Genomic DNA, 26,250 nt, shown 5'->3' on the forward strand with positions numbered 1-26,250 from the left:
GAGCCGGGGGCTCGAACTGGGATCCTTACGCCGGTCCTTGTGCTTTGCGCCACCTGCGCTTAACCCGCTGCGCTACCACCCGACTCCCGCCTTTACCACTTTTTCTTTAGAAATGTTTATAGTTGGCATTCAACAAAATGTGTGTGTGTTTGTGTGTGTGTGTGTGTTGTGCCTTGCACATGTACAATTTTACTACAATCAAAACTTTTTTATTGGCACCAGGAGCTGAAGCTCAGTGCCTACACAAATTGATCGCTCTTGGTGGCCATTTTTAGTTTTTTTTATTTGTTTTGTTTTAAATTATATAGAATGGATAGAAATTAGAGTGCAGGATGAGATTGGGAGAGAGACACCTAGAGCACTGCTTCAGCCCTCATGAAACCTACCCTCTGTAGGTGGGGACCAGGGGGCTTGAACCCAGGTTCTTGCACACAGTAATGAGTGTGCACAATGGTATGTGCCGCCACTCAGCCCCTTATCACAAATGATTTTAAATGAGTGACTTAACAAGACTGTCAAGCTGTCAGTATTGTGGATTCTCTTTTGCATTTGGTTACTGAGTAATGTAGTCAAAAGACCTGTCTAGGTTTCAGTAATAGAATTTTGTTTACCCAGATACCTTCCCTGCACACTGACATTTTAAAAACATGTAACCGCTGAGTTATCACAGTGAATTTTAACCATTTTCAGGCTTTGCTTGTTTGAGAATGTAATGAAAATTAGGGGTATTTTTCTCCCTAGAAAAATTTACATACTGCTTTTAGATACATTGAGAATTTGAGTAACAGTTCATAGAATTTATAGAACCCAGAAATTCCTGCTTTGAAGAAACAGCCATTTGTTGTTTGAAAAGTTTTAGGGGAAAAAAAGTGTCATCTTTTATATGAAACAAATAAACAAATGTGGTCCCTTTTTACATGGTAGCAAGATGGTCCTTTAGCAAATGTTTATCATACACCCTTCCCATAGTATACAAACTGGATTACCAAAAATAAATAAATAAATAAATAAAATTAAAAAAAAGGAAAAGAAAGAAAAAGAGAAAAGCCAACTCCCTGTCTTGAGGAAGCCATGGTTTTGTAGAGGAAAACCCCCAAACTCTATAAATAAGTGCAAAAAGAGTATCACTTGCAGATACTTAAGTCCTTGAAGGAGATGGAAGAATGATCAGTTTTATTGGGGCTCAAGAATATTTTCATGGTGGGGGGATGGCAGTAGCTCACATGGTAGAGGGCACATATTACTGTGTGTGAGGACCTGGGTTCAAGACCCCAGTCCCCACCTAGGGTGGGTGGGGGGGGCTTCAGGTTCAATGGAGCAGTGTTACAGGTGTCTCTCCTCTTTCCCCTCTCTTCCTCTCCCTGTCTCACCCTCTAGCAAAAGAAAAGACAATGACTGCCAGGTGTGGTAGAGTTGTCTTGCAGGCACTGAGCTCCAATGATCCTGGTGGTAAAACAAAACAACCGAATAGCATCATAGAGGAGACATTCTTTCATTCCTTTTTTTTTAAATATTTATTTTATTTATTCCCTTTTGTTGCCCTTGTTGTTTTATTGTTGTAGTTATTGTTGTTGTCGTTGTTGGATAGGACAGAGAGAAATGGAGAGAGGAGGGAAGACAGAGAGGAGGAGAGAAAGATAGACACCTGCAGACCTGCTTCACCGCCTGTGAAGTGACTCCCCTGCAGGTGGGGAGCCGGGGTTCGAACCGGGATCCTTATGCCGGTCCTTGTGCTTTGCGCCACCTGTGCTTAACCCGTTGCACTACAGCCCGACTCCCTCTTTCATTCCTTTTTATAATAGTTTTCTTCTGATATACCATACAATTAACCCATTTAAATTATGTAGTTCAGTGGTCTTTAGTATTTCACAGTTGTACAAATACCACTACAGTCAGTTTTATAGCATTTTGTTAAATGCCCCCCCCCACCCCCCTGCCAAAAAACTCTTTAGCTAATACCCCTCCAAACCCACCTTCAAGGCCTCCCTTTAACCCCAGGGAATCAGTAATCCAGTCTCTGTCTCTACAAATTTGCCTATTCTGGACACTTTATGGAAAAAGAAGCATACAGTTTATGATATTTTGTGATTGGTACCTTTGTCTTAGTATAATATTTTCAGATTTCATCTATATTGTAGCTAACGTGTAGATATAACAGTTTATCATATCATCAGCTGATAGAAGTTAGGTCGTTTGCATACTGCTCCTGTTATCAGTTGTATAACTGTGTTATGTGGTGGCTTTAGTTCTCTTGGGCATGTAGACATTTTAGTGTGGTTGGAACAAAGTATGATTTCTGGGTCCTGTCTGCTCTGTGTGGTTAGTGTTTTGAGAAATATTGCTAGACTGTTTCCAAAGTGAATGAACCATCTTGCATTCCCACCACCAGTGCATGAGTTTTCTGATTTCTCCACATACCCCTAGTGTCAATTCTGCCTTTGGTTTTAGCCATCCACATGGGTGTGAAGTGGGGTATGGTTGTGGCTTTGTTGGGCCTGATGAATAATGATACTGAACATGTTCGTGTATTTACTGGGTATTTGTATGTCTTTGAAAAATGTCTATTCAGATTCTTAGCCCATTTAAAATTGTTACTGGAATTTTTGTTTTGCTTTGTTTTTAAATATATATTTTTTAAATATTTAGGAGAGAGATAAGTAGAGAGGAGGGAACACCAGAGAATCACTCTGTCACAGGTGATGCTGAGGATTCAGATTGGGACCTCATGCTTCATAATCTTAACAGTTTATCTGATGCATCACCTCACAGGCACTACTGTTTTTTGTTTTTTTTTTTTTTTTTTTCCCTTCAGGGTTATTGCTGGGGCTCGGGGAATCCACTGCTCCTGGAGGCGGCTGTTTTTTTTTTTTTTTTTTCCTGTTGTTGCTGTTATTGTTATTGCTGCTGCTGTTGTTGTTATTGCTGTACAGGACAGAGAGAAATTGGGGGAGGAGGGGAAGACAGAAAGGGAGAGAAAGATAGACAGCTGCAGACCTGCTTCACCGCCTGTGAAACAACCTCCCTGCAGGTGGGGAGCCAGGGGCTGGAACCAGGATCCTACATCAATCCATTCACTCTGCACTATGTAAGCTTAACCTGCTGTTCTACCACCTGCCTCCCCCCCACTGTCTTTTTAAGCTGTAAGACTTATTTATATATTTTACATTTAAGCCCATTATTAAATAAATGATTTGCAAATATTTCTCCCATTTAGCGAGTTGTCTTTTCCTTCTTGATAGCATCCTTGTAAGAAGAAACTTTATAATACTGTTTTTAAAAAATATTTTTATTTATTACTAAACAGAGAAGTTGAGAGGGGAAGAAGAAAGAGAGAGAAAGAGACAGACACCTGCAGGTGGGGACCAATGGCTTGAACCTAGGTCTTCACACAACCATGTGCATCACTGTCCAACCTAGAATCAATTTGTAAGTTGTATGTGGCCTAACATTTATATACAAATTTTAGGGTCAGCTTGTCAGTTTCTTCAAAAGAAGAGCCAGGCAGAATTATCTTGTATCTGAGAGTCTTTCCCCTCTCTCTCTCTCTCTCTCTCTCTCTCTCTCTCTCACACACACACACACACACACACAGCCCTTCCTCATTCCCACATCTCTTCTTCATTTTCTCTACATCAATTCTTCTTTTCCTCCCTCCACAACTATCACTGCAGGCACTATAAATCCACTGCTCCCAGGGGCTATTTTTCCCATTTTCCTTACTTTCTTTCTCTTTTTCTTATTTGGACTGGGCATAGAAATTGAAATGTGAGGAGATAGGGAGAGAGAGAGAGAGAGAGAGAGAGAGAGACCTGCAGACCTGCTTCACTGCTCACGAAGCTACCGCCTACAGGTGGGGACTGGGGGCTAGTACCTGGGTCCTTGCACATAGTGGTATGTGCCCTTAACTGGTTGTGACACATACAGGCCCCTTCTTTTCTTCACCTCTAGGCTTATCACTGGGATTTGGTGCCAGCATTATGAATCCACTGCTCCTGACAACCTTTTTTTTTTTTTTTCCCCCTTTTCTCTATTTTTTTATTAGATAGGACAGAGAGAAATTGGGAGAAGACAGGGGAGGTAGAGAGGGAGAATAAAAGATACAACACTTGGCCCAAATAGAAATGGAAGAAAAGTAAATTACAAATACACAAATGGTGAGTTTAGGATTGTGAAAACTAGCATCTTATCTTTCCTTCAGTCTTGTTGCTATGTTGGTATCCCTCACTTCACGTCTGTTCCCCATCTGACAGAGTTGCAGGTGTATGAACACAGCTCCCTGAGATGATGAATAGCAATAGCACAAGCCAAGTAGCTCACGAAGGAATATCCCCTTGAAGTCCCCACCATCTTTTTAAATTAAATTTGCTTATAAAATAAAGAAAAATAGAAAATAATGACAAAACCATAGGATGAGAGGGGTAACATTCCACACATTTCCCACCACCAGGGTTCCATATCCCATCCCCTCCCTTGAAAACTTTCTTATTTTTATCCCTCTGGGAGCATGGACTCAGGATCATTATGGGGTGCAGAAGGTGGAAGGACTGGCTTCTCCACTGGACATGGGTGTTGGCAGGTTGATCCATACCCCCAGCATGTTTCTGTCTTTCCCTAGTGGGGCAGGCAGGGCTCAGGAAAGGTGGAGTATGAACAGAATATTCACTACAGTAGAGATCCAAAAGGCCAACACACATGAAGAAGTGCTCCAGGTCACTGACTGTCAGAGAAATACAAATAAAGACAACATTGAAATACCACCTAACCCCTGTGAGAATGTCGTACATCGAAAATGACAGTAGCAACAAAAACTGGAGAGGTTGTGGGGACAATGGAACCTCCTGCACTGCTGGTGGGAATGTAAATTGGTCCAACCTCTGTGGAGAGCAGTCTGGAGAACCTTCACAGGGTTAGACATGGACCTTCCATATGACCCAGTAATTCCTCTCCTGGGGATATATCTTAAGGACTCCATCACACCCATCCAAAAAGATCAATGTTTACCTGTTTTTAAAAAATATTTTTATTTATTACTAAACAGAGAAGTTGAGAGGGGAAGAAGAAAGAGAGAGAAAGAGACAGACACCTGCAGGTGGGGACCAAGGGCTTGAACCTAGGTCTTCACACAACCCACGTAGCACAATTCGTGACAACCCACCCTCCTTTTTAACCCTATAATTCTTTTAACTCCAACGCTCTAGCCACTGAGCTACCTCCCTAGTTACTAACCCTATAGTTCTCTACTACATCCTTGGTATTGCTTCAATTTTTTTTAAAACAGAAGCTGTTCACTAAATTTTACCCATTTAAAAAAAATTTTTTTAACCACATACAGGATATCACAGTCTTTCCTATTGCATTTTATCTGCTTAAAAGTTTGGTCCAGAATTCTAGGCCCTTGGGGAAAAAAATCCAGATCATTCTTTGTTTTATTTGCTGTATTTACCACCTCTCTTAGTTATATCCCATTGATGTAGCTTGATTTTTAAAAAATCTTTAAAGGGAGTCGGACGGTAGCGCAGTGGGTTTAAGCGCAGGTGGCACAAAGCTCAAGGACCGTCATTAAGATCCTGGTTCGAGCCCCTGGCTCCCCACCTGCAGGGGAGTCTCTTCACAAGCGGTGAAGCAGGTCTGCAGGTATCTGTCTTTCTCTCCCCCTCTGTCTCCCCTCAAGAACAACAATAATGACAACAATAAAAAACAAACAAAAAAACAAGGGCAACAACAAAAAAATCTTTTAAAGACATTTTCAAGAATAAACACGTAGAGAGTAGTACAAGAGTCTATATCACATTGTGTCAACAATGATCATCTTGTGTTAAGAATATTCTCTCCTGGGAGTCGGGTGGTAACGCAGCGGGTTAAGTGCAGGTGGCGCAAAGCTTAAGGACCGGCGTAAGGATCCCAGTTCGAGCCCCCAGCAAAGGCAACAAAAGGGAATAAATAAATGAAAGAATATTCTCCTATTTTTCTTCTATACAAACTGTCCCAGACGTTGGATCTTTTCATACTTAAATACTTGAGTGCATAGTTCTAAAAAAAATAGCAGTTCTTAAAACAGCGACAATACCATCATTACAGCTGGTGTTAATTTAAATTTTAATGTTTAAATTAATAATTTCTCATTTATTCTTTTATTTGATAAAGCAGAGAAAATTGGGGGGGGGAGAAATAGAGGAAGATGCCTGCATCTCTGCTTCACCATTCTTGAAGCTTCTCCCCTGCAAGTGGGGAGAACCCAGGTCCTTGCACATGGTAACATGTGAGCTCTACCAGGTGTGTCATTGCCTTTTCTCACTCTATTTTTTTTTAAATTGCCACCAGGGTTGTTGCAAGGACTTGGTGCTGGTGCTATGAATCCACTGCTCCCAGTGGTCATCCCCCGACCCTTTTTTGGTTTTCTTTTTGTTTTATTTGATAGGACAGAGAGAAATTGAGAGTGGGCAGGGCAAGGGAGATAGGCAGAGAAAAAGACACCTACAGACCTTCTTCACTGTTTACAGAACTCTCTTCTTACAGGTAGGGACCAAGGGATTGAACCAGGATCCTTGCAGATGGCAGCCTGTGAACTCAGCCGAATGTGCCCCTAGCCCCCCTGTATGTTTTTAGTGTAGAACAGAATAACACGATATAGAGAAGCCAGTTTGTTTAATCATTTACTCACATATGGATAGCTCTGCAGTTTCCTGTCTGCATATTAGGAATAAAGTTGTAGGTTTTATGTGAACGTAAGATTTTGCTGTCTTTTTCCCTTGATATTGTAGTGATTCTTTTTTTTCTTCAACTCAGTATCACTTTATTTTTTTAATTATATATATATGGAGAGAGAGAGAGAGCCAGAAATCAAGAAGGAAGGGGGAGATAGGGAAAGAGGCACCTGAAGACCTGTTTTACCACTCATAAAGCTTTTCCCCCTGCAGGTGGGGACCAGGGGCTTGAACTCGGGTCCTTGCACTTTATAACACGTGCACTCAACCAGGCGTGCCACCACCCAGCCCCCTCAGTATCACTTTATGGAGAAAATATGAATTGTTGTGGCAAGGGTAGGCTTCCACATTTCCCCAAGATAGGTGTCAGAATATCTCACCTCGTCTTCCCAGCCACCCTTCGCACTCCTCCCTTCTCTGAGTCCCCAGGTCTGCTGGAATAGACCAGAGTCCACTGAGACTCTACCCCTAATGTCACTTTGTCCCATCTATCAGTCAAGTCACCTGGTATTCTTTCTTCTCCTTCTGGCCTATTTTGCTCAACATGGTCATCTCCAGTTGCATCCTGTTGTAGAAAATATATATACCATAGCTGCTGATGCTGCTGCTTGTTTTTTTTTTTTTTTTTTTTTTTTCCAGAGCACTGTTCAGCTCTGTTTTATAGTGGTGTGGGGTATTGAACCGGGGACCTGGGAGCTCCAAGCATGAGAATTGGTTTGCATTAACCATTATGCTATCTCCTCCACTCTACCATGGCATCTTTAAACACTCATCTGTTTGCTGGACACTTGGGTTGCTTCAGTATTACAAAACAGCACTACTTTGAACATAGGTTCATACATCTCTCCAGTTAAGCGCTTTTATTTTCTTTAGATATATGCCTATGAGAGGAATTGCTGAATTATATGGTAGGTTTTTTTTTAATGTTATGAGGAACCACCAAATTATTTTCCACAGGGGCTGAAATCAATTTACATTCTCACCAGCAGTGAAGTTTCTTTCTCCACATCCTCACTAGCCCTTGTTTCTGTCACTTTGGATGTAGGCCGTTCTCACCAGGTGAGGTGTATCTCTTTGTTGTTTTGATTTTCATTTTTATAATAATCAGTGACTTTGAGCACTTTTTCTTTTATTAATTTCTAACTTTTCTCTTTTTTTCTTTCTGTTTCTTTTCTTTCTTTTTTTTGCCTCCAGGGTTATCACTGGGGCTCGGTGCCTGCACTATGAATCCACTACTCCTGGAGGCCATTTTCTCCATTTTGTTACCTTGTTGCTGCTGCTGTTGTTATTGCTGCTGTTGTTGGATAGGAAATCTAGAGGAGAGGGGTTAGACAGGGGAGAGAGGGGGTCGGGCGGTGGGTTAAGCGCATGTGGCTCAAAGCGCAGGGACCGGCGTAAGGATCCTGGTTCGAGCCCCGGCTCCCCACCTGCAGGGGAGTCGCTTCACAGGTGGTGAAGCAGGTCTGCAGGTGTCTATCTTTCTCTCCCCTTCTCTGTCTTCCCCTCCTCTCTCCATTTCTCTCTGTCCTATCCAACAACTAATTGCGTCAACAAGGGCAATAATAATAACCACAACGAAGCTACAACAAGGGCAACAAAAGGGGGAAAAATGGCCTCCAGGAGCGGTGGATTCATGGTGCAGGCACTGAGCCCAGCAATAACCCTGGAGGAGGAAAAGGGAAAAAAAAAAAAAAAAGAGAGAGACGGGAGAGAAAGACACCTGAAGACCTGCTTCACCACTTGCAAAGCGTCCTCCTGCAGGTGGGGATCCTGGGGCTCCAACTGGGATCCTTAGGCCAGTCCTTGCACTTTGTGCCATGTATGCTTAACCCACTGCACTAATGTCCCGCCCCTGTTCAGTTCTATTTTTTAACTTACTGTTTTTGTGAGTTCTTTATTTTGGCTTTAGCCCTGTGTCTGATGTAAAAAGAAAAAAGAACTCTGGGGATATATCCTATGGAACCCAGCACCCATACAAAAAGATTTGTGTATATTCCTATGTTCATAGCAGCACAGTTGTAACAGCCAAAACCTGGAAGCGACCCAGGTGTCCAACAACAGATGAGTGTCTGAGCAAGTTGTGGTCTGTGTGCACAATGGAATACTACTCAGCTATTAAAAATAGTGATTTCACCTTTTCCAGCCCATCTTGAATGGAGCTTGAAGAAATCATGTTAACTGAAATAAGTCAGAAACAGAAGGATGAAGATGGGATGATCTCACTCTCAGGCAGAAGTTGAAAAACAAGATCAGAAGAGAAAACACTAAGCAGAACCTGGACTGGAATTGGTGTGTTGCACCAAAGTAAAAAGCCTCTGGGGTTTGTCGGGGTGGGGGAGAGTACAGGTCCTGGAAAAGGATGACAGAGGACCTAGTGGGGGTTGTATTGTTATGTGGAAAACTGAGATATGTTCTGCATGTACAAACTATTGTATTTACTGTCGACTGTAAAACATTAAGTCCCCAATTAAGGGAATAAAATTCAAATAATAATGATAAATAAAAAAAGAAAAGAAAAAGGAAAGCACTGCAAACGGGCTGGAGAGAGAGCTCAGCCTATTAGAGCACCAACCTGCATGACTGAGCTCACTCCCTGGCACCACTATGCTAGAGCTGAACTGTGCTTGTCCTCTCTCCCTCTTCCTCTGTCTGTTGATGAGCTTTCTTTTGCATTCTCTCATTCTCTAGTACATATTCAGAATGTCTTACTGATTTATGCGAGAGAGAGAAGCAGAGCATCACCCTGGCACATGTAATGTCAAAGAATGAACTCACGGCTTCAGACTTGAGAGTCCAGCACCATGTCTCTGGCACCACCTCCTCGGCTGCCCCCATAAGTCCCCAAAAACCTGGAATTGAAAATATCCAAGATGGTTAAGCCAAACAATGAGAGCGACACAGTTCTCAACCCTGCAAGTGACTGGGCTGAATCTGGAGGGTCATGTCTGGGTGAGCAGACCCAGTGAGTCCTCAGGCACTGCCAAGTATACAGCATGCAGGACCCAGGGCTTGTCCTGTAGGGAAGCCAGCCACAAAGCAGACACTGTTTCTTGTTTTGCTTTAAGGCAGTAAGTCCTTAGGTTGTCCTTCAGCTGCAGACCACCAGGAACACAGTTGACAGGTTAGTAAGTTGGGTTTGTTCCAGCACAAGAGCATGTGGCCTCTCAGTAAGAGTATTAGAAAAGCCTTGTGGGAGTGGGGCCAGGTGGTGGCACACCAGGGGCAAGCACACATTACCACGAGGACTCTGGTTCAAACCCTCTGTGCCCACCTGCAGTGGGAAAGAAGTACTGTGGGTGTCTGTCTCTCTCCTCTTCTCTACCCTCTCAACTTCTCTCTGTCTCTATCCAATAAATGAATAAATTTTATATATGTGCCTTGCAGCATTTGGGCTTCTATTAGGTGATTTTTTTTTTTTTTTTGCCTCCAGGGTTCTTGCTGGGGCTCAGTGCCTGCACCATGAATCCACTGCTCCTGGAGGCCATTTTCCCCCCTTTTGTTGCCCTTGTTGTTGTAGCCTTGTTGTGGTTATTGTTGTTGATGACATTCATTGTTGGATAGGACAGAGAGAAGAGGGGGAGAGAAAGACAGACACCTGCAGACCTGCTTCACCACCTGTGGAGCGACTCCCCTGCAGGTGGGGAGCCGGGGGCTCAAACTGGGATCCTTACACAGGTCCTTGAGCTTTGCACCATGTGCGCTTAACCCGCTGCTCTACTGCCCGGCCTCCTATTAGTTGACTTTGAAGAAGTTTAATCACATGGGGCTTTGTTCTGGGTTGGATGTTGTCAGGAGGCAAAGCAGATTCCACGACAGGGTGTTTTAATGCAGTTTATCTAGAGGGAGAGCAAACCAGAGCTACCAAGTCTAGTTTGTCTAGATCAGAGTAGTCTAATGGAAAGGAAGTGTTAACTGGGATAGAGTTTTCCTTGCTTAGGAACTCAGTTTGTTGAGAGGGAATTTCAGAATTTAATAACCAGTCTAGATGCATGTGCTGTTTATGCTCTAGTCCTAACAAGACCTAGTAGATTTTAGCTGTTACATTCATCTTACAGATGATGAAGTGAGCTCCTTTTTATAAATAAATTAACCTGCATTGAAATAGTTGTGGTCACACAGCAAGGGCTGAATTGCTAAGTGTCTTGGAATCCCAAGGTAGTACTCTCACTCTGAAGGCTTCTGAGTGACACAGCCTCTTGTTACTAATAGGACCATTCAAAGTCTTTGATCAGAGAAATGGGAAGATTGCTTAGAATTCTGTTTTAGAAAGATGACTGATAACAAAAGTGATAACATGTATTGAGTACATGAGGTAGGCCCAGTGCTAAGCTATTTGGACACACACACACACGTTTTAAGTGGGATGACTTGTAAAAGGTATAGAAAAGACTAGTTAGACTAGCAGAGGACATCATAGTGTAGTGGGTTAGCAAAATAGGTGGGAGAAAATTTTCACTTGGTGGAGAAGACTGGTGATGAAAAGAGCATAGCTCTCGTCCTAGCTTCCACTGTAAATACTGTTGATTTAAACATGGCCTCTCAAGCATCTATAAATACTTAGCGTTCATACTCCCAGAGGGATAAAGAGTGGGAAAGCTATCAGGGGAGGGGATAGGATACAGAGTTCTGGTGGTGGGAATCGTCTGGAGTTGTGCCCCTCTTTTGTCAGTGTTTCCTTTTTATAAATAAAAATTAAAAAATAAATTACTAATGAGCAGTTAAAAATATTTAGGGAGAAACTAACACCAATCTTGAACTGTGGTAGTTAGAAATATACATAGATCCACTTTTTAAATGATCTATTTGCCCTAAAAATGAATAGTGCAGATGGCTTAATGTTGCTTCCAGAAAGCTCTTTTGTTAATGGTGTTAGTTTTTATTTTTGTTTTTAGCTATAGGAATGGTTATTAAGTTCAAGTAGAGCTTCACTCTGTAAAATGCATTAAGTTTTTAGTCAAGCTTAAACAGTATGCTAAGTGAAATTTTAATAATTAAATAAACCTAAGCACGGGGGAAGCTTTCAATAAACAATTAGGGTTTAGACATATTTTACATTACAGAATACCCAAGTACACATAGCAGGAGAATATAGCCATTTGCTATTTTGGAAAGCCTGCAATTTTAATGTTCAAATACCTTTAATGTTCCAATCTCTTTAGCTGTTTCTTTTTTAAGCAAAAATTTAAAACCACGAATCCTCTGTGTAATGTGGCTGTAAAGTTCAAAGTCTGGAATAGTGAGAAGTAGAAAATGACCTTAAATGCTCATCAGTCTGAGGATGGCAAAATAAATTGTGCTGATGGATATTGACAAAGAGCAATTTGAGTCAGTGAACTAAAGCTAAGAATGTCAACACGGATACATGTCAAGGCCAAAATATGAATCTCCATCCTGGAAAAAGGCGAGAGAGAGGGCACGAGTGAGCAAGTTGCAGAAACATGTATATATCATGAAACCATGATGTAGAGGGATCTTGTGAAGATCAGAGCATACAGTCGATCTCCTCCTCCTCCCCTGATGAGTGACTGGGTGGCACACCTTATACACATTCACATTGTTAAACAGATTCCACCACCATTCCCCCATAAAAGGGCATTTCAGAATAACTGTGTGTATTGTTTATGAATACATTCTAAATAGTCAAAATCTAAAAGTACTAACTTCACAGAATCAAGAGGGCAAGTTTAAGAGTGCATAAGGGCTTCCTGTGGCAGAAGTGCTACAGGTCTGCATACACCTGTTCATGTCCGTCTCTCTCTACGTTTACACTTGGTGTACTTAAAGATGTTCAGTGATTTCAACTCCACATCATGTAATGTTTTACAATAATTTATTTTTTTTACCAGAGCACTGCTTAGCTCTGGCTTATGGTGGTGCGGGGGACTGAACCAGGGACTTTGGAACCTCAGGCATGAAAGTCTTTTTTCATAGCCATTATGCTATCTCCCTGTCCCAGTCATTGACTTTTTTTTTTTTTTTATATTCTAGACTGTTCAATTCTAAGACATATAGTGGTGCCAATATCCAAAAAATAACAATCTCATCCTAATTTAGCATTGTCCTTGTAGTCTGCTGTCACATATGGACCTTTGATTCCAGGTGGTAGAGATCAAAGTACTTAACCCTAAATGTCTGGGTGAATACCTCTCTAAGGAAAAACAGGAGATCATGTTCTGGAAGGAGAATTTGAGTTTTAGATTTGAGATGATTGATGTACGGAAGGATGTGTATACTAGGGGGATTGAGAGTTAAGAAGCTGAGGGAAAGGTCAGAGCTAGACTGTTAAACTTTGGAAGGAAGCCTGGGAAATGGCTGTTTGCTAGAGGAAGAAGTGTGATGAATAGAGTGAGATCCCATCTTGGGAGGGCATCAGTGAAGAGCCATCCGATGGAGACTGAGAAGGGTCAGTCTGGGAAGAGTTGAGGAGAGTGGGGCGCCATAGACATTAAGGCAGGAGAGTCAGACAACACATTCAGATGAATTCAGTATTTACTGAATGCCTAGTGTGTGCTGCAGACAAGTTTTAAAGAGAACTGGGCAAAAAAGCTGTTGGAATTGATGGTCAGACTAGTCATCTGTTGCTGTAACCACACTTCTTGCCTATAACCTCTGAGGACAGGAGCTCTTTCCTTTTTCCTTTCTTTTCTTCTTCGTAAACAATATTTGTCATTTTAATCTCAGTCTGGCACATTGTGTTCAGTAGGAAGCTTGAGAACTACTGTACTGAATATAAAAATGCTCAACTCTCTCCTAGGCTACAGAGCATTTTTAACATCTAGCCCTCGTTTATTGCTCTCGAGTTGTCTCTCACTACCTTTGAAAATAGAACTCTGTTTTCTAGCACCTGAGTCTAGTCTCCTTTTCAATCAGTTTTAATGTCTTATCTCTTACACACCTAGATTCACTTACTGTTATGTTTTGAAACCCTGGTGCACTTTCCTTTTCACTTCTGTTACTCACTCATTGAGTCAATAGAAAGACAATAGACTGAACAGTCAGAGCTGTATCAAGGCAGAATGAACTTCCTGAGGTAAGCCCTCAGCTTTCTGTTTGATGACATGCAGCACGGTCAGGACCAGGTAGTGGCTTTTAATACAGTCACAGAGCTATGCAGTTATCGCCACAATCAATTTTAGAATATTTCTGCCACTCCCCTCCCGTCCAAGAGATTCCTATTCCTGTTAGAGCAGTCATTCTCCCTCCCTAGTTCTAAACAACCATTAATCTACTTTCTGGGGGGTTGTATTGCTATATGGAATACTGGTAAATGTTACGCATGTACAAACTATTGTATTTACTGTCGAATGTAAAGCATTAATTTCTCAATAAAGAAATTTAAAATAAAAAAAAAGAAAAAAATCTACTTTCTGACTCTGGACTTGCCTATTCTGGACTCATATAAATGAAATTAGATAATACTGGCTCTTTTTATATACCAGAATGTTTTTAAAAAATGCATTTTGAGTCATGTTTATCCCTTTTTAATTTTTTTAAAAATATTTATTCATTCCCTTTTGTTGCCCTTGTTGTTTTATTGTTGTAGTTATTATATGTCATCGTTGTTAGATAGGACAGAGAGAAAAGGAGAAAGGAGGGGGGAAGACAGAGAGGGGAAGAGAAAGACACCTGCAGACCTGCTTCACGGCTTGTGAAGAGACTCCCCTGCAGGTGGGGAGCCAGGGGCTCAAACCAGAATCTTAATGCTGGTCCTTGCGCTTTGCGCCACCTGCGCTTAACCCACTGCACTACCGCCCGACTCCCTATGTTTATCCCTCTTTATGGCCAAAGAAAACCTAAACATTATTCATTTGTGGGCTGATGGACATTGGGCCATTATGAACATCTGTGTGGCATATTGTTCTTGGCCATATAATTAAGAGTAGAATTTCCATGTTTCACAAAGACATTGTTGACCATTTTGAAGTACTGCCAGGAGGTTTTTCAAAGTTGTGCTATTTTTCATTCTCACCAGCAGAGTGTGTGGGCTCCGTTTTCTTCATACACCTGCTATTGCCTTTTATCAGCTCTGCTCATAGCATGCTCGTGTATGTGAAACAGAGCCTCAATGTGGGTTTATTTGCATCTTCTTGCTGGTTCATGGTGTTGAACCTATTTTCATATGCTTTGAGCTATTTATGTATCTTTGGAGAAGTGCCTGCTAGTATCCTGTGTCTGTTTTTAATTGTGTTACTTAATTTTATTGAGTGGTGAGAGGTTCTTTATATATATTGGATATTATGACACATATCTGATAGATAAGTTGCAAAGATCATTTTATCCTATCCAGTGGGGTGTCTTCATTTGGGGAGAGTATGAGGAATGAATGGTGTACAGAAAATACAGTTGTTGATACACAGATAAAATTTCTCAGTTTTTTGTAAAACACTCTCACTGCCAACCTAGGTCTCTTCCACCATCATGCATCGGAATCTGGACACCCCCCCCCCTCCGCCATAGGTCCTTTACTTTGGTGCAGTACACCAAACCCACCCCAAGTTGTACTTCTCTGTTTTCCCTTCTGTTCTTATTTCTCAACTTCTTTTTATGAGTGAGACCATCCCATATTCATCCCTTTCTTTCTGGCTTATCTCATTTTATATGATTCCTTCAAGCTCATCCAAGATGAAGTGAAAAAGATGACTTCATCATCCTTTAATATTATTTTTTATTTATAAAATCAAAATAACAAGAAGACCATAGTATAAGAGGGGTACAATTCTGCAAGTTACCACCACCAGAACTCCGTATCCTACCCCCTCCCCTGAAAGCTTTCCTGTTCTTTATCCCTCTGGGAGCATGGACCCAGGGTCACTGTGGGGAACAGAAGATGGAAAGTTTGGCTTCTGTCATTGCTTCTCTGCTGGACATGGGTGTTGACAAGTTGATCCACACCCCCAGCCTGTCCTTATCTTTCCCTAGTGGGGCAGGGCTCTGGGGAGGTGAGGTTCCAGGACTCATGGGTGAGGTCGCCTGCCCAGGGAAGTCAGGTTGGCATCATGGTAGCATCTGCAGCTTGGCGGCTGAAAAAACATAAAGATATAAAGCAGTACAAATTGTTAAATAATCAGGAACCAGGGAGTCGGGCTGTAGCGCAGCGGGTTAAGCGCAGGTGGCGCAAAGCACGAGGACCGTCATAAGGATCCCGGTTCGAACCCCGGCTCCCCACCTGCAGGGGAGTCACTTCACAGGCGGTGAAGCAGGTCTGCAGGTGTCTGTCTTTCTCTCCTCCTCTCTGTCTTCCCCTCCCCTCTCCATTTCTCTCTGTCCTATTTAACAATGACAACAACAATGATAACTACAACAATAAAACGGGCAACAAAAGGGAATAAATAAATAAAATAAATATTTAAAAAAAATCAGGAACCTAAAAGCAAGAATATAGCAGATAAGATTTGGGGTCTCTGTTTTGGAAAAAGCTAGTAGGTCTATTTTAGGTATATTCCAAGGGGCTCATGACTTTATTAATTTTTGCCTGAGCCCAACAGCTAACATGCAGGTGGACCCAAGTTATTGTCTGGGGAGATGGTGTCAGAGTTGGAAATAGCAGTAGAAAGCTGGATCAGGGAAGAGAGTAGCTCCCAAATAATGGGAAAAGTATATAAATATTGTTAACTGTAAGCCCCGTCGATTTGATCTAGGGCCCATATTCAGCACAGGAGCCGGTGTAACCTCTGCATAGCTATGGCCACAAAATTTGAGCTCAGACCTACAGGGACTTCATCATTATTAACAGCTGAGTAGTATTCCTTTGTGTATATGAACCACAACTTTCTTAGCCACTCATCTGGTGTTAGACACATAGGTTGCTTCCAGGTTTTAGCTATTACAAATTGTGCTGCTGTGAACATAGCTGTACACAGATCTTTTTGGATGGGTGTGTTTGATTCCTTAGGATATATCCCCAGTGGAGGAATTGCCAGGTCATGGGGCAGGTCCATTAATGGGTGTCCTCGTAGCACAAGAGTTTTTTTTTTTAATATTTATTTATTGCCTCCAGGGTTATTGCTGGGGCTCAGTGCCTGCACTATGACTCAGTTCTTGCATCCACTGCTCCTGGAGGCTATTTTTTCCCTTTTGTTGGCCTTGTTGTTTATCTTTGTTGTTGTTATTATTGTTGTTATTGCTGTTGTTGTTGGATAGGACAGAGAAATTGAGAGATGGGAAAGACAGGGCAGACCTGCTTCACTGCTTGTGAAGCGACCCCCCTACAGGTGGGGAGCTGGGGGCTCGAACCAAGATCCTTGCGCCTGTCCTTGCACTTTACACCATGTACACTTAACCCACTGAGCTACTGCCTAGCCCCCTAGCACAAAAGTTTTAACATTTATATTTTTCTTTTGTTGCTAGTGCTTGGGTGTCCCGTGTAAAATCTTTGTGTAGGGCAGGGGAGACAGCATAATGGTTATGTGAAAGACTTTCATGCCTGAGGCTCCCAGGTCCCTGGTTCAATTCTCAACGCCAACATAAGCCAGAGCTGATAAGTGCTCTGATCTTTCTCTGTATCTCTCTTTCATTAAAATAAAATAAAACTACTTTTAAAAAGAAAGATACCATTGTGTAAGGTAACTGCCAGGACAACTCTCCTGGGAGAGTGCCTGCTTTATGCTGCAGCTGATGAGGTCCCTCCTGGCCCCCATACTCTGGGGGAGCTTTGTTTCTCTTCACTCTGCTCTCTGTCTGGGAGAAAAAAGATGGTCTGGAGCAGTGGGCCCTGGTGAGGTGACACAGAGAGAAACCGCTGTATAGTTCAGTGCCATAAGGACTTAGGCTCCTTTATAGTTCAGTGCCATAAGGACTTAGGTTCCTTTCTTCTCCAGGGCTTGTTAACCAGAGCTCTGCTCAGCTCTGGCTCATGATACCTCCTTGACTGAACCTGGCAACTCCCCGCCTTAGATGTGAAACTCTCTGGCTCATGATACCTTCTTGACTGAACCTGGGAACTCCCCGCCTCAGAAGTGAAAGTCTGTCGTGTAACTGTGTTAGCTCCCCAGCTCCTCCTAAGAGTTTTACAGTTATACTTTCACATTTTGGTCTTTAATCCATTTTGAGTCTTTATTTTCCCCCAAATCTAATATGATGTAAGGTAGAGCACCAATACCAGAATCTTTGGTTTGGAATATCTAGTGGTCCCCATGTCAACAGTTGTAAGACAAGATGCACCTGTTTGATCAGAGCATTGTTCAGCTCATGATGATGCTAGGGATTGGGCCTAGGATAGTGGAGCCTCAAGCACTAGTGTATTTTGTGTGACCACCATGCTATCTCCCTAGCAGTTTGTTTTTATTTTTATTTTTATTCACATTATTGTGAAAAGGATGATCTACAGGACTACTGTTACTCCATGTGTATAGTTTCTTCTCTCCCCATGATGGATGTAGGCACCCCAGACCCTCCACCAAATTGTCGTCTTCCTCTGTCTTTTCCCCCTACTGGGGGTATGGACCAAAATTCTTTATGGGGTGTAGAAGGTGGGAGTTCTGGCTTCTGTAATTGTTTCTCCACTGGACATGGGTGTTGGCAGGTGGATGCACACACCCAGCCTGTTTGTGTCTTTCCCTAGTGAGAAAGACACCCTAGGCTCTGGGGAGGTGGGGCTCCAGGACACATTGGTGTCTGCCCAGGAACGTCAGGATGGAATCATGGTAGCACTGCAACTTGGTGGATGAAATGCAGTAAGATAGAAAGCAGGATGAATGTTTACTAAATAAGAACCAAAGAGTAAGAATAGAGTAGATGAGAATAAAAGACCCTAGGGTGGAAAAAAGCTCAGAAATCTATTTTAGGTGTGTTCTTAGGGGCCCATGACTTTTGTAATTTTTGCTTGAGCTTGATAGCTAACATGGAGGTGGGCTAGAAATACTGTCTGGGAGGATGGCGTCGGAGTTTAGAACAGATCTTGAAAGATGGATTAGGGCAGAGAGTAGCTCCCAAGCTTGAAAAAATATATAAATACAAATTCAATGAACTGTTAACCGCAAGGATCTGTTCTGGAGCCCATGTCTGCTCATATTTAGCACAGGGGCCTGTGTGACCCCTGAGTCCCTGTCAGTCTGAGCTCTCAGTCCATGGTCACAGCTGGCAGTGTTCTAGGCTGTGCTCATTCCAGGGTGAGTCTTCGAGTGGCAGAGCAAGATGAGCCTCCCTTCAGAGAGTGGGGAGTCCCTGCCATTGCTGGTTTATAGTGAGGGCACAGACCTGGAGAAGCCCACAGAAGGGCTGATGATGCCATTTCCGATGGAAATGATCAGTGATATAAGAGGAATCTATTAGAGGTCTAGACCCATAGTCTCTACAGGGAATCCAAAGATCCTCTGATTAGGCCCCCAGGTGAAGTGTTGGCTTGACATTATAACCTTAAAGCTAGTACTCTCCATTTAATACATTAAGATCTTAACAATCTAATGTCAACACAGTCACCTTCAATAAGGGGTGACCAGGGGCAAAGTGTAGCTAACATGGTTATGCAAAGAGACTCTCCTGCCTGAGGCTCGGGCTTCAATCCCCTGCACCTTGAGAGTTCTGGCTTCAGTCCCCTGCACTACCACTAGCCAGAGCTGAGCAGTTCTCTGGTTAAAAAAAAAAAAAAAAAGTGGTAACCAGGTTTCCTGCACCATGTAAAGCTGTGCTTCTTTTACCATCCTACTCTTAAAAAGAAGCATTTCTTACCATAATTCACATGTTACCCAAAGCCAGTCTAAGCATGAGAACAGAAAGTTGACTTTGAGCTAGTCCTCAGTTCATAGTACATTATGAACTCCTTTAACAAGTTTCCTTTGTGGTAGTCTCATATTTTTAAACATGTATTTTCAGTGTCCACCTGTATCTCCTCCATTTATTTATACTACTCTAATGCGTATGTTCTGTGTCTTTCTACCTTATGTATTTGCTTGAAAGATGTGTAGAAAAATTATGGTATATTTTCAGCTTACATAATGGTATTCACTTTTTTTTTTTTTTTTTACTGTGTTGTACTTTTTTTCAAAAGATATTTATGTAGCTTCAGGTATATCTAATGTGTAATTTCATGTATAGAAGGGAAGGTGGGTTTGGTAAACAGCTTGAGATTACCACATCATGTTCATTAAATAGTTTTTTTGTTTATCGGTGGAGCTTAGTGCCTGCACAGCTCCACTGCTCCTGGAGGCCTTTCCCCCCCCCCCTTTCCTCTAGATCAGGTGTGGAGCATGTCAAGCCTGTGGGCCATATACATAGCCCAGGGAATCATTTGGACTGGCTCTGCCAAGGCAACCAGAGTTTTCTTCATAGCAACATTAAGTGCTGACTTTTAAGTTGACACTTCCTCATGGCCCACAAATGAGGGTCTAAATATCCAAATGGCTCTTGGCAGAAAAAATTCCCTACACCTGCTCTAGATAGAGGGAGACAGAGATACCATGAGATCACTCCACCACTCACGAACATGCCACCCTAACAGGTACCCTGGTGATGACCTGGGGCTTGAATACATAGGAACTTGGGTGCTCTACTGGGTGAACCACTTGTTGGTCACCCATATTATTTAGATTTTTTTTTCCATTTTTTGGATAGGGCAGAGAGAAATTGAGAGGGGAGGGGGAGATAGAGATGGAGAGAGACACCTGCAGACCTGCTTTACCTTTTGTGAAGCTGCCACCTGTGTGTGGGGAAGTGGGGCTCAAACCAGGATCCTTGCACAGTCCTTGAGCTTAGTACTATGTGCACCTAGCTGGGTGTGCCACCTCCCAGCCCCCTTATTTAGATCTTTGTAATGCCCCTCTATTCTAACAGCAGTGTCCTGGTGTGTGTGTGTGTGTGTGTGTGTGTGTGTGTTATGTTTCCCTTGTTTGAATTGGCTTCTGTTATTTATACCTCAATGCATGAGATACTTTCATAATAGTCATTTAAAACAGCAGAAGGAATAAATATGATTTTTTCCCCCAGGAAAGTTGGGTCGATTTCCACCTATGATGCATCATCACCAAGCACCCTCAGATGGCCAGACCCCTGGGGCCCGTTTCCAGAGGTCTCACATTGCAGAAGCCTTTACAAAGGCCAAGGGATCCGCTGGCAGCACTGGAGGAGGAGGTAGTGGAAGAGGCCTGATGGGACAGATTATTCCAATCTATGGCTTTGGGATTTTTTTATATATACTTTACATCCTATTTAAGGTAAGTGACTTAGCTTAGTAATTATCAGTGACATTCTAATAAAAAGTCATTGTTAGCATTAAAACCTTTCAATTCATAAATAACCCTTTTCATAACTATTATCTCTCTAAGCCTTGCTTCCTCTTTATACGGTACTTAAGATAACTGTTGTCTCAAGTTTTTTTTTTTTATGTTTTAATTCGGTAGACCCAGGGCTCCCACATGTGCTTTTTTCATTCTGATAGTGATGTTGAGGTCAGGAAAAGAACAGGAAGAGACTGGGAGCACAGACACTTTGCTGCACTGTGTTTGCACACATCGGACTGCGAATTGGAAAACAAGGCACAAGCACATGCAAAACAGGAACTTGGGGACTTGAACACAAAAGCAGCACACTGTGGGAGGAGTTTGGGGAAGGTCACTTCCAGCGTGCCAACAGGAGGCTGGCCCAGCTGTTGCTGGTATGAGACTTAGGAGCCGGTTGTCACAGGGAGAGGCCTTTCATTTTGAGAATCTACTCAGGCCCTCAGGTCCTATTCCTGAGCTGAACTAATTCCCTAACTTCACTTTGGGATAATTTCTACCCCCTAACTTAATAAAGGAAGACTAGGAATTTTATCCCTATCACAGGTGTCCCTTGTAATTCTTCCAAGAGATGCCACGACAAACTTACAGGAAGAGTGAGCTGGGAAGAGCCTGGTGAGCCTTTCAGCTCCCTCAGCAGTGGATAGTCAGCAAGGGAGACGACACCGTGACACGACTCTTCCGCTGTTGCTGCAACACCTCTCAGAACTAGGTCCTACACACGGCAGTTGCAGACACCCTACTTGGGGTGAGCTCTTGTTCCAGCCCTGTTACGTCAGGGTTCACAGATGGCAAACATGTTTTCAATAAGTTTAAATGATTTGTCCCAGAATTCACAACAGAAATGCAGAACCAGAACTTGAACCTGGAGCATCTAGTTAATTATATAATTGAACAACATTCAAAGCCCACCCTCTGTACCTGATTCATATATTCATGTCCATATATTTATGTGTACACACACAGGTATACGTTTGACTGGATATTTTTGCAAACTAAAAAGGCATAAGGATGTTCTCAGAAGAGGTTTATTAGGATTGGCACAGAGACTTCCACCTAGCTACTGTGAATCCAAACGGTGAAGATACCAAAACTACTTGATCCTTCAGTTGCCTCTAGAAGTATGAGGTGCTGTTTCTAACATCTTCACCAGTAATTCTCCTGGAAAAACAATGTACTGAATTTATTCAGCCTGGATTTTCTGTTCTAGGGAGACATGGTGTGAGTCCCCTGTTAAGTTCCCCCGAAGGCAGACTGTGGAGCCCTGAGCATAGGCCACTGTGAGGGTCAGGCTGAAGCTCCTCTTTACCCTCCTCGCAAGGATTCTGCAGACCACCAGCAGAGTCTGAGGATGCTCTTTGGACTACATGCTGCCTCTTGGATGAGCATGGGCAAAGCAGATGACCAATAGAGAAGTGTTTTTTTATTGTGTCTTGGTAGTTTTTCCACTTAGAAACCTTCCATTGGCTTTTCTCCCCCTTAATTGAGATGTTTCTTTAATGTTGGTATTTGATATCCTCTTGAGTTTTGTTTCCCAAACTTCTTTCTTTTCCACTTAATGTGAGGGGTTCCATGACTTTGAGGTTCTGAGCTGCTGTTGACGTGCTGTACCTCCTTAACTTCTCAGCTTTCAAAGGGGAAAAGTGCTACGGAGGACCGGAAGTGCTCGACTGCCACTCCTGGAAACAGCCGCAGGAAAATCAGTGAGTGCCCTGCTGCAGCACAGCCTGCAGCTCTTCACCAGGCAGCCCAGAGCCGTAGCTCAGCGTCAGAGCACAGGGCTTCCATGCCGAGGCCCCAGGTTTAGTCACTGACACTACCGTGTACCGAGTTCTGCATGCTCTCTCAAAAGCAAATCTTTAAAAAAAAAAAAAAAAAGATATGATGCAGGCAGAGGGACTATCTCTGGGTATGTTGTAAAAGCATTTCTCAAAAGTTGCCCTAGATGAAACTAATGGTATATTTACTTCAGTGCTGGGAACTCTAAAAAAAAAGGTCCATGTTGATGCTGGCCTTTTAATACAAAAAATAATTTGAAAAAAGTGTAAAATCATGAGTTGATGTTTTTCTCTATTACCAAAATAATATTTCACATTTGAAATTGGTTCTCATGTCTACACCTCAGGATATTGAACAACAAAGTTTTTTTTTTTTTTTTTGCCTCCAGGGTTATCACTGGGGCTCAGTGCCAGCACTATGAATCCACTGCTCCTGGAGGCTATTTTTTCCCATTTTTGTTGCCCTTGTTGTTGTTATAACTGTTGTTATTGTTGTTATAGCTGTTGTTATTGTTGGATAGGACAGAGAGAAATAGAGAGAGGAGGGGAAGACAGAGAGGAGAGAAAGATAGACACCTGCAGACCTGCTTCACTGCTTGTGAACCAACCCCCCTGCAGGTGGTGAGCTGGTGGGATCCTTACCCTGGTCCTTGCACTTTGCACTATGTTCACTTAACCCGCTGTGCTACCACCCAGCCCCCTTGAACAATAAAGATATATATATATATATATATATATATATATATATATATATATATATATAGTCTTAAGGGTTATTCTGGGGCTCAGTGCTTACACTACAGATCCACTCCTGGAGGCTATTTTCTCCCTTCTGTCACCCATGCTTGTTGTTATTGGATAGGACAGAGAGAAGTTGAGAGAGGACAGGAAGACGGAGAGAGGAGAGAAAGACACCTGCAGACCTGCTTCACCGTTTGTGAAGCGACCCCCCTGCAGGTGGGGAGCCAGGGGCTCGAACCAGGATCTTTGCATCGGTCCTTGAGTTTTGCGCCATGTGTGCTTAACATGCTGTGCTACCGCCTGGTCCCCAAACAACAAAGATTAAAAAATATATATATATATATATATTAGGAGGTCGGGCAGTAGTGCAGCAGGTTAAGCACACATGATTGAAGCAGCAGAGACTGGTAGGGATCCTGGTTTGAGCCCCCGGCTCCCCACCTGTAAGGGCGTCGCTTCAGAAGTGGTGAAGCCAGTCTTCAGGTGTCTGTCTTGCTCTCCCCCCTCTGCCTTCCCCTTCTCTCTCAATTTCTCTCTGTCCTATCCAACAACAATAGCAGTGACAACAAGAACAAGAACAACAATAATCACAAGGGCAACAAAGTGAAAAAAATGGCCTCCAGGAGTAGTGGATTGGTAATGCAGGCACCAAGCCCCAGCAATAACCCTGGAGGTAGAAGAAATTTTTTTTTTAATTTTGGATAGAGACAGAAATTGAGAGGGAGGTAGAGGTGCTGTTGTGCTGCTTCCCTGCTTGGGAAGTTTGCCCTGCCAGTGGGCACATTGTAATGTGTGGCTTCTGCCAGCTGTGCCACAGCCCACCCCCAGGAGCAAAGGTTTTTATTTCACAAGTGAAAGAGGCAGAAAGATAAATTATTGCCACTGACATAGTTTAGCACTTCTAACACTGAAGCAAAATTATCCGGTGCCAACACATGGTTCACATAGTACAGCTCACGAAGTACCATGTGCTGGGACCTGGGTTTGAGCCTTGGACCACCACAGGGGAATGCCTGCAGAGTGCATGGTTCATGGGCAGTAGAATGGTGCTTTGGTGTCTCCCCATCTCTCTCTTTCTATCTCTAACTTTACCTAGAGGAAAGAAAATATGGCCATCAGGGACTGTGGAATTGTCGGGCTGAGCTTCATTGACGGGAGACAGACGACCCGGGACTCATGGCTGAGCAGTAGGCAGTATCTCTTTATTCATGCTGGACGCAGCACAATCTCAGCTGAGCTAGACTAAACTAACACTAAAACGAACAATGTTGTCTTTATATATACTTCCCAAGTAGGGTGTGAACAGGATGTGACATAGAGAGGGTGGAGAGAAAAGTGACTGGTGAAAATCAGGGTGTGACAAGGAGAGGGGGCGGAGCAGGCGAGAATTCGACCACTGAATCACCAATGCCCTGGAGGGAGGGTGGTGCTTTATGTAAATATAAAAGTGATTTATGTAAATAGACCGCAGCAGCTTTGAATGGGATCAAACCAATCCCTATACAGGCATACTGGTTAAGCAGAAGCCAGGGGGAGCTGGCATACTACCCAACATGGAATCATGAAGGCACTGAGCCTCAGCAATAAGCATGGAGACAGAGGGAAAAAAAAGACAAAAGTAATCAAATACATATTGACCAGAATATATTGTGCTTTCTTTGTGGGGAAATTAAATTAAATATGTTAATTAATTTAATTGTTATGACCTGTCCTTGTAAGAGTTTGTAATCTAGGACAGATCTTAGTAAAAACAAGTTGTGAAAAGTACTTCCTAAAAAAAAAAAGGAGTTGTCAAACTTTATGGGAAATCATCTGGTAGCTGTGTAAGAGCGTCTGGCAGATAGACAAGATGGTTTAAGTGTGACCCAGTTAGAGACAGGTAAGCTACAGGACAGAAGGCCAGCAGAGTAGGTCGGTTATAAGGACCTTGGAAGCCAAACTACTTGTCCTGTGAATATTGAGGCCTTATCAGGGTTTTTGTTTTTGTTTAATTTTTTAAGACTGACACCAGCAAAATGAAGTGAGACTGGTTACTGAACTGTCTTCCTGACAATGAAGTGAGACTGGTTACTGAACTGTCTTCCTGACAATGAAGTGAGACTGGTTTCTGAACTATCTTCCTGACCAATAACCGCTTTCTGGATTTACCATTAGATTCTCTTTGTAAATGAATACCCCAGTCATATATTATATTTTATCCTTTTGAAAAAGAAATACTCAAGTAATCCATTAAGAATACCCCTGTCCTCTTAGTAGAAATAATACCTAGTCAACAGATGGTAAATGTATTGATAAAATCATTGTTAAATATATGTGAATTTATTAAAGAGTGGTAAGTTCTGTGTCCTCTTACCTTATACGTTTAAAATAGGCAGAAGAGATAAAATGAAGAACAGCTGTTTCATAATGTCGTAGCTCTTCTGACAGCTTCTTATCCTTTAATGGTGAGTCATGCAGAGAATGAAGATGATGCAGCACTGGAGTCTCCTGTCTGCTGTCCACTGCAGCTGCACACATGAGAATCTGTTCTAGAAACAGTAGCAGGCCTTTGAAGTATTTCAGAGTGCAGTGGCCCTTTAAATATAGATGAGTAGCAGACTATATACATAGTGAACATTTTATTTTTCTACTGCATTAGGTTCATCTCGAGAACGGATTGATTTTTTCCTTCTACTTTTAGGGTTCTGTTGGGTGCTAAGAGGCACTCCCTACTGAGAGAACTACCTCTGGAAGGTAGCTCTGTCACTTCCGTGTGGATGAGTTGAAGATTGCAGCCCTAAGTCAAGACTTCCTCTGCTGAAGCCTAACATTTAAACT

General features: G+C 42.5%; 1 protein-coding gene across 8 annotated transcripts in view; it reads left to right on the plus strand.

Annotated features, from left to right (window-relative positions):
• Positions 1–26,250, plus strand: part of RIC3 (RIC3 acetylcholine receptor chaperone) — a 42,766-nt gene that overhangs the window by 6,142 nt on the left and 10,374 nt on the right. For 3 of the 8 annotated variants that reach the window (XR_009545694.1, XM_007531212.3, XM_007531213.3), the window contains exons 2-3: positions 20,625–20,851; positions 22,542–22,617. The exons of 2 other annotated variants lie outside the window; for them this stretch is intronic. Coding sequence is in view for 2 of the 6 variants with exons in the window: in XM_007531212.3 (XP_007531274.1) it covers positions 20,625–20,851; positions 22,542–22,617 (303 nt within the window). In the remaining 4 variants the exon portion in view is untranslated. Of the gene's footprint in view, positions 1–20,624; positions 20,852–20,874; positions 21,663–22,541; positions 22,618–26,250 lie in introns of those variants that run through there. 3 more of the 8 variants (XM_060177235.1, XM_060177236.1, XM_060177234.1) reach the window with 2 other exon arrangements.

Source organism: Erinaceus europaeus, chromosome 17 (assembly GCF_950295315.1).
Source record: "Erinaceus europaeus chromosome 17, mEriEur2.1, whole genome shotgun sequence".
NCBI lineage: Eukaryota > Metazoa > Chordata > Mammalia > Eulipotyphla > Erinaceidae > Erinaceus > Erinaceus europaeus.